This window comes from Nannobrachium achirus (genome assembly GCF_963921795.1).
Source record: "Nannobrachium achirus genome assembly, chromosome: 24".
Taxonomy (NCBI): domain Eukaryota; kingdom Metazoa; phylum Chordata; class Actinopteri; order Myctophiformes; family Myctophidae; genus Nannobrachium; species Nannobrachium achirus.
Genome location: NC_137831.1, coordinates 7,035,045 through 7,044,394, shown reverse-complemented (window position 1 = coordinate 7,044,394; position 9,350 = coordinate 7,035,045). Strand labels below are relative to the sequence as shown.

At 43.4% G+C, this 9,350-nt stretch overlaps 1 protein-coding gene across 4 annotated transcripts in view; it reads right to left on the bottom strand.

The window, feature by feature from the left end:
• LOC308280452 (sorting nexin-9-like) overlaps window positions 1–2,935 on the bottom strand; it is a 38,827-nt gene extending 35,892 nt beyond the window's left edge. For all 4 annotated transcript variants that reach the window (XR_013961733.1, XM_080720726.1, XM_080720727.1 and 1 more), the window contains exon 1: window positions 2,591–2,935. Coding sequence is in view for 3 of the 4 variants with exons in the window: in XM_080720726.1 (XP_080576852.1) it covers window positions 2,591–2,605 (15 nt within the window). In the remaining variant the exon portion in view is untranslated. The remainder of the gene's footprint in view (window positions 1–2,590) is intronic.
• Between the last annotated feature and the right edge of the window lie 6,415 nt (window positions 2,936–9,350).

Genomic DNA, 9,350 nt, shown 5'->3' with positions numbered 1-9,350 from the left:
ATTCCGACACAATTTAACTAGTCGGAGTGGTGGGATGTTTTTCTGTCGGAATGGTGGGATGTTTCCAAAATGAAGAAGTATCACCATTCCGACAATTAGAAGTCAATGTCGGAATGGTGACATGTCGGAATGGCGAGAGGACCCCTATCACGATATATTGCGAATCTTTGTGATACGATACTGTTGCGATATATCAGCTTTAAAAGCTGAAAACGCTGCTCTAATGTTGTTGTTTTCCCGAGAGACCTCACTCACTGAACCGTGGGAAGGGGAAGTAGCTACTATAGTAAAGCCATACCTAGAGGCAGCGGAGTGTCAGGACCGGACTACTAGTTGGTTCCTATGCATGGGAACATTTTATTTTCCTCAAAGTATCGCGGCACTACGGCCTGAAGTATCGATACAGTATTGGCAAATAAACTATTGCGATGTATTGCCATATCAATTATATTGCCCACCCCTAATTCGTACACAGTACACCACTGGTTCCCAAACACTGGGTCGGGGACATATTTTTATGGGTCCCTTAATTTTTGGTTGCCTACATCTTGTTTCAAAACATTATTCTTTTTTCATGAATTGAAATAATTTTGTAATTAGAAAATAAATGTTTATTGTTTAGTGAAAATAGATGATCTACATGCTCACAACGTTGCATGAAGCAGCGCGTTGTGAGCTTGTAGATCTGTTATTTTCACTAGTTTTCACATGATGTAACCACGTCCACCTTTACTTGTAACCGCTTGTCATTATTCCACCCTCATGTTTGGCTGTTGACTGTAGCTTACAAGGGCACGGAATGCTGATAGTGTCCAAAATGTATGTGTGTGTGTGTGTGTGTGTGTGTGTGTGTGCGTGCGTGCGTGCGTGCGTGCGTGCGTGCGTACGTGTGCACGTGTGTGAGTGTGCACTGAGGCCAAGAGGAAAAATCTGGTTATCCGGGATTTTTACATCTTTGACCTAAAGGAAGCCAACAGTAAGCATGCATGCGTGCACACACACACACACACACACACACACACACACACACACACACACACACACACACACACACACACACACACACACACACACACACACACACACACACACACACACACACACACACACACACACACACACACAAACATCCTGTCATGTGAGTTATCAAACTGTCTGGTTAGTATCATTTCCTTTTTGTGTTTTGGTCAGAGTTGTTATTGCTAAGAATTATCAGCCATTGAGATGAAAAGTGCAACACTAGATTTAATATGTTGAATATAGGGTTGCAATACCTCCCATTTGCAGCCAATGCATCCAAACGTTTTTTTTTGTTGCTATACGATTGTATAAAACCACTTCAAACGCAAATAACGCCAATATTGTGGCTTTGTGGAAAGCTTGAATTATCCTCTTTCTACATGTTATGAGCTACTTTCTTGGTTGCCTGCGGTAGCTATTGCAAACCTAGATTCAACTTATTAAAACAAATCTCCCCAGTTAAACGGTATGATTATTTTGTGGGTCGCAGCCTGAAAAGGTTGAGAACCACTGCCTTTGGGGTGCCAACACTGCCACAGGGGAGGGAGGGTGATCTCTGACTGGCACACACTGGCATGAGTGGCACACAGAGAGAGAGAGAGAGAGAGAGAGAGAGGCGAGAGGGTCCCACACACAACACCAAAAAACATACAAGACAATAACATACAAATACAATATGAATACAAAAACACAGTCTGTGTTTTTGTATTCATATTGTATTTGTATGTTATTGTTTTGTATGTTTTTTGGTGTTGTGTGTGGGTTAGGGTTTACACAGACAATGTAGGCTACTGTAAATAGCTAGCTCGCTCCTCTGTCTGTCTCTCTCTATTTAACTAGCATTGATGACTGAGAGACATAGAGACACAGATTGATTGATTGATTGATTGAAGACTTTATTAGAAGTTTGCATAGGAAAAGGTACAGTTTCATGACGGTACAGTTCACTGGTACAAGGTCTACTAAAAGGAGATCCATGAAAAGACTAAGCTTATTTCCACTGGAAACCATTGAAGTATCTCATATAACATTGAATGACAGACAAATAGAACACAGTACTATGCAGTAGATATGTAAAGAAAAACAAAATAGAAGACAGTAAGTCAAAACAAACAGTATATACAAAGAAGGGGCAGGGGAGGGTAGGGTTGGGCTAGATTATTTTTTACCAGTTGCGAACGGCTGCTGCCTGTAAGTGGTTTTTCAGGGCAATTTTAAAGGATGCTAGTGATCCACACTCCTTTGTGGCCTTCGGTAAGGCTTTCCACATTTTGGTGGTATAGCAGAAAAAAGAGTTTGACCCTTTGTTGGTTTTGACTCTGGGTTGAAAGTGATCTGTGGCGCTGCCTCTGGTGTTGTAATTATGGACATCCTTAATGTTTATAAAGTATTTTGACAGGTACTTGGGTATCATAGTGGTGTAGTGTATCTTGTACACCAGGCCCATTGCAAGTTGCTGTACTCTGTCAACTACTCTGAGCCACCCCACTCTTAACTGGTGAGTAGCGGTGAGAGAGAGAACACACATTAAAACACAGCTGGTTGACATTACAGATATTCTGAATCTTACCTTCATGGTCGCCATGCTCTGTAGTGTTGTTAAAGTGACATAAGTTCACACGCACGCACGCACGCGCACGCGCACACACACACACACACACACACACACACACACACACAGGCACACGCCCTGCTGTGTCTACATCAGCAGAGTAAACAAACAACGGCTGTTTGTTGTGTTGTAGTTGTCTTCTAGTCTTTCTGTTAAACTCGTGTCTCTCCAGTAAACAGTCAGTCAGTTAGTTAGTTAGTTAGCTAAACTAGCAGTTAAACTACCAGTAGATACCGTTAGTTATACTAGTCCTAAACTCCCTGGTAGTTTGTTTGAGTCCAGTCTGATGTTTCTGCTGTATCCTGACACTGTTACACACAGGGTGCATTTTTACCCTGCACTGGTGTCTGCAAGGCAGCCTGTCACGCAGAAGAAGCCATTTTACATCATTTAAGTACTGTAAGTATTGTTTTTTAAATATTTATTTATGGAATAATAGTTACTGTGCATTGTTGTTGTTTTTTGTCTTTTACTGCAGGTTAACGACACATTAAAAATGTAACAATCCAAAAATAACAAACATCTTTGTTTGTGGTATAAAACTACCCCATGTCTCCCAATGGCTCCAGGAAGTGCGTCACGTCAGACACAATGAGCACACCGCAGCAGCGGAAGTGGGTTGATTTGACCAACAAAATAAAACATTGCATTTTTATATTTAAAAAGTCACTACATTTGTTTATATTTGTATCAATTTCTATGAATGGAAATTCATTTTATAATCTAACACCCTCCTCCCGATGTCATAAAATAATGACTGAAATGTATTCTTAATTTAAAAAAAGCAAACCTTTAGGCTTTTAATCTTAATCAATCTTTGAAATCCGTTTTTCCCCCCATTAAAATAAATAGATAATAATAATAATAATAATACTAAGTGTAATAATAATAACAACCAAAATCAGTGAAATTAGCAAATCTACAAGTAGTTTGTAGATCTGCTAATTTCAGAACTCATCATTTTCACATTTTTTTTTTTTTTTGACGAAGAACACAAACATTTTTTCATGCAGGAAATATATTACCTACGAGAGTTTACAGATCCAGTTGGATCCAGTGGTGTAACGTCAAATTTACTCAAGTACTGTACTTAAGTAGTTAAGTACACTTCTGAGATATTTGTAGGCCTAGCCTACTTACAATTTCCAATAGGCCTAAATGTACTTATCTTGGATCCAAATTCACATTCACATTATTGTGTATTGTTTGTGTTTGTGTTTGTGGTTCATTTACCTCTTCATTTATAAAATCATAGTATATTTCATTTCAGTGTTGTGTCCAAAAACACAGCAAGTTGCGTGTACTTTGTCTCCATCTAGTGGTTACATTACATCTGCCCTCGTGGAACAGGCCTACATCTCAGAGGCAACCTTGTAGATTTAGATTATCATTACGAAACATGTTTTCTTATTTTATTTTAGAGCTGGGACGCGATTAAATCTAATTAATTACAGGCTTTGTAATTAATTAATTAATTGCACATCAATATAGAGGGAGAGATGAAGCAGGGACCCCCACTACATATATTGTATACAATTTGTGTTGCAGATTAAACCTTTTCATATAGCTTCATAGACTTTATTTGACAGCTGTGATCAGTCAGTGTATTTACCAGACATTTAAAACTCTCAGTACTTGGTAAATTTGACCCTATAGGCTCTTTAGGCCTACTTCATGGTTTGCTCTTTCCCCTCTACACTCTACTCTACCCTCTTCCCCTCAGAATAAAGGGATATCAAGGTTTAAGTCAGTCTGTCCTGGACGGGGTGTTGAGGGGAGGGGCACCTCTGGGTTAGTCTGGGATCACTTCACTTTTTGGGTTTGTAACCGGTCTGGAGCGGAAAACCACAAAACATCATGTTGTAGTAGGCCTACTCAAAGGACTACAATTTGCAGGAAAGATCAAACCGGATTCAGTTGTAACCCAAAATATTCCCCTACGCTCAAGGACATACTTTTAGGGCCTACCTAATAAACTCCTTGATGCGGAGTAGTTTTGCTTTTGAAAAATTTGTTTGGTATATGCATCTTTTAGTCCAACTTTTAGCGACTGGCAAGACTACACTAGGCTACTCGAGCATTTTAATAGGGATTGGAGAAACAAAAGGGGGGAATCAAATCAAAGCGACGCTGCTTCTTCTAGTCGTTTCCACGCTCTAGGCGGAAACCAAACGGTCTGTTGTGAACGAACACCAGGCTTTCCCCCAGAAAGCCTGGTAGGCGAGGTTACCTCTGGGTCGTCTCCAACTGGCCTGCTGGGGATTGAACCCTGGGCTCCCACTCGCCAGACCAACGCACAAACCGTTGTGCCAATAGGGCTGAGCCCGATCGGCCCGGTTGTTGTGGGCTGGTTCATGCAGGCTGTATGGGCTTCTTAAGCCGTGACATCATTTTGTTGTCAGGTGCCAAGCAGATTTATTGTCAATATGGGCAGTGCTGTGTCCCTCTTTATTTCAACAGATCCCAGACAAAAATAACGACTAAAGTATAATTCTACCACTTTCCTGTCAACAAGAAAGAGAAGAAAATCACACCCGTGTGAAGTGGAGCTGTGTGTGTGTGTGTGTGTGTGTGTGTGTGTGTGTGTGTGTGTGTGTGTGTGTGTGTGTGTGTGTGTGTGTGTGTAGATCATGTGTACCGATTTTTGTGACATTTGAAGAAAATATGTAGGAAAAGGAGCAAAAAGTGTGTTTTGGAGAAAATTCAAGATGGCGGAAAATCTATCCTGGCGCAAATGGGCGTGGCCTATATGGGGAGATGCGTCTTGACCCAAGGAATCCAGGGAAAAAATAATTTTAATTTTCCGATCTACGGTTCAAGAGTTACGGGGCAAAACGTAAAGTGGGCCGTTATAGCGCCACCATGAGGCCGAGTGATGTAATTATTTTTCGATTCATTCTTAAAATCATTATGAATCTCCTCTCCGAGGTTTGAAACTGTAGCTCCTATGGTTTACGAGAGAAAAATACTTGAAAGTGATTTCTTGCATTGTCCCATTATAAGTCAATGGGGACAATTAAGCGTCGTTTTTTGCCGATTACGTCGGCATGGTAAGGCGGATCGGAACGAAAGGTAATAGAACACCATTCCCGGCCGAGCCGCACATTTTGATGTATATATTGCGCGAGTGGCGGAAATGGTGCGGCACTAGTTACGCGCCGAAGTCAGGCTACATACACACACACACACATACACACAGACCCACACAGCCACGTATAGGGAGCTGCACACAGCTCCAAAAATTAGCTTATAGTAAAAAGATTCACGGGCGCTTCACAGAGGCCCATTAACTATGGGGGCTACAATGGCCAGGATGGTGTTTGTTGGATGTTCCCCATTGGAGGATTGTGTGTGAGCGTCAGACTGGCTAGCTGACTGACCACAAAGGATGAACTGGTGGATTGATCGATCGATCCATTGATCGATCCATTGATCGGTCCATTGATTGTGTGATTGAGCGTTCGATCACACTTTGAGAGCCTCATCATGCTCTAACAAAACATAATTGGCGGGACACATTAGCAGCATGTGATATTTAATATAGCAAACAACATTATGGTCCAAATGTAAAGTCTGTCTGTGAGAACATGTCATGCATGTCTATAATTGGGACTCTGGACCATGCAGAGGTACTGTATACGTGCCTCCGTGTGTTTAAACAACATAATAAGGCATGATTACAGCCCATAAAACCATATACTGATTTAGATAATTATCCTCAGTAGGGTGGGGGGATAAACGGCCTAAAATTAAAAACTTTGGAAAATGATTACGCCCACTTCAGTGATGGTGCATTAGGTCATTTGGGAGATATTTTGTATTGGGAGTTGGTACCTAGGATGAAATAAACCCCCCACCCCACCCAAAAAACTGAATCGGACATGTTGTTTCCCACTTTTCCCCCCAATTTCCATTAAAAAAATATATAAAAAATCTTAAGAGAGGACTTTGGTTCACCTGGTAGATGTTGCAAGGTTATAATGTAATAAAGTACATTTACATAATGCATTATGGCTCCTGGTTGACTGCAAGTGTAGCCCCCATAGTTAGTAAAGTCAAGATCCGGCGCACAAACAGCCCTGCCAATTGGCTCAGCCATATTATAGGCAGTGGCACGCAGGGCTGTGCAGAGGGCACTGAGTGGTCAGGTGTTCGAAGCACACAGATGGGCCCTTCTGTGGGTGCACAGCACGTGTCGATTTTGGGGGTGGTCTTTTTGTGGGGTCCCTCGTGCCATTTCACACCAGAAATGTACAGTAGCTAGCATATATATATATAACTTGGAATCAAAACGTTTTTAGCATCCAAAAGTGCACGTTGAGGCAAAAGCAACCCCACCCCACTCTGCATGTGCCTGTGATATCCTTGCATGAGGGACACAAGGGACATGGAGGGACGTTGTGTGCAGCGGTCTGCAGCGTGAAGATGCGCTTCACACTTCGGGGGGGTCGGGAGGGGTGATTGTAACCCCCATAGTTAGTACAGCCAAGACCCGGCACACAACAGCCCTGCCAATCTGACTCAGCCCTATTGGCACGACAGGTTGTGCATCGGTATGGCGAGTGGGAGCATTGGGTTCACATGGAACCCTTTGAACATGTGCTACTACCACCAAGATCTGCACCCGCGGCTTCTGTGTCACCGCGGCTGCCCTCCTACTCATCGCGTATCATCATAGTGGCATTTCGTGGCCAACGACGGCCGGGTCCATCGCTCCAGCGCCATCCATTTTCAGGGCTAGTTGATTCGGCAGGTTGTTACACACTCCTTAACGGATTCCAACTTCCATGGCCACGGTCCTGCTGTTTATATCAACCAACACCTTTAATGAGGTGTGATGAGCGAATAGTTAGAGAGTTTGATTCATATTTTGCCCCTATACTCAGGTCGGACGACCGAGTTGCACGTCAGGACTCAGAGTTGCACGTCAGTTTCCCCTGTCTTTGCCCAGCCAGCCATAGTTCACCATCTTTCGGGTCCCATCGTGTGGAGCGTGCACAATCCCACATGGGGCAGCCTGGGCCATCCTTCACTTTAATTGCGCCACAGGGTTTTGACTTTCGAGTGAGCCCTACGACTCACATACGAGTTAGACTCCTTGGTCCGTGTTTCAAGACAGGTCTGGTGGGTAGCCAAAATTGTCACCAACCCCTCACGCCCGCTGTACGAGGGACAGTCCCTGCCGGGGCAGCACAACGTGGTCAGGACGCACTGGGGGCAGGAGGAGTTCAACAGTTGCACCAAGGGCGGGAGGAGAACCCTGTCCAGTGACGGGGCACCCATAGACACCAGAGTCTTACAGAGTACTCTCAGTAGCCCTCAAGGACTCAAGGTGTCGGCTGCGGTCTCATGAGAATCGCCGGGTGCCCCAGTCATTGGGGGTTCTTGGCAGGAGGCCAAGGAAGCTACTGCAGGGACATCCACGTGAGGAAGTCCAAAAGAGCACGGGTAAAACGGAGAGACTCAGACCCAGTGGGGAAGGCGGGTGCGCCCAGTGCGATGTACGTGTTGACGTGTTCGGCATACGTGGACTGAGTATGCGTGGAAAAGCCAGAAAACTAAATTATTACGTGTTATCTTTAATTTTAAAGCGGGATGAGGGATTATTTTCAAGGTACAGTGTTACTTTGAGGTGTAACAGTTCTTCTATTTATTGTGTTTATTAATTCCCAAATTAGTTTTAAAGTATTTATTCAACAGTATATAGGCAAACATTAAGAATAGCTCATGCATACCAGGCGGAATTGGCAGAAAATGCCCCTTTTTGGGGTATTTTTTGATTTTCAAGGGGTGGGGGGTTATTTTCAAGATACAGAGTTACTTTTGGTGTCAAAAGTCTTGTATTGATAGTGTTAATCATGTCCCAAATGGGTGTGTTCAAATTTTGAACTTGATGATTATCCCCCCACCCTACCTCAGGCCGATAACAAGACACTTGATAAACAAAGTCCAACGGTCATATAATGTCACTGTGGTCCTGACACAGGGACATGTGACCTACATGGCACTGTGGGAAACATTAGGTTTGTTGGTGTCCATAAGGGGGTCCCAATCAGGGACGTGCTGGGCCCCTGATTCAGCCCGGGAAAAAGAGTTGGAGAGGCACTCATTGCGCTGCTACTCAAAGATTTGCCATTTCAGATCATGACAAGTGACAAGCCAGTGGGCCAATTACATGAGTTAAATTTTGTCGTTGTCGGGTGGAAACCTTGTATGTCCAAAACCGTTTGTTTTGTATTTATCATTTTAAAAATGATTTTAACTAGTGAAAACAGACGATCTACAAGCACACAACGCCTTGCACCGCGAGGCGTTGTGTGCTTGTAGATCTGCTGTTTTCACTACTTTTGTGCGACAGCCTTGTATGATGAAGCAGGGCTTTACTGTGCGAAAAAATGTACAAATTTGAAACTTGGAGATACAAGGTTTCTCCCCAAAAGTAACGATTTACTTTGTTGACTGCCCAGCCCCCCAAAATGGAACGAAGGCCGACATTTTATTTGAAATTTTTTCCCGCCGGCCTGGACCGGCCGGGAATGAACCAGCCGTTCGGGAGTTGTCCCGCTTTTCCCAATGGCCAGCACGTCTCTGGTCCCAATGATTATTTTGGGGGTCTCGGCCTGAAAAGGTTGAGAACCACTGCATTGAAGCATGGGTTTCCAAACCAAAAGATGGCAAAAATAATTGACTCGCGACCCCAACCAAACGCCAGAGTTAA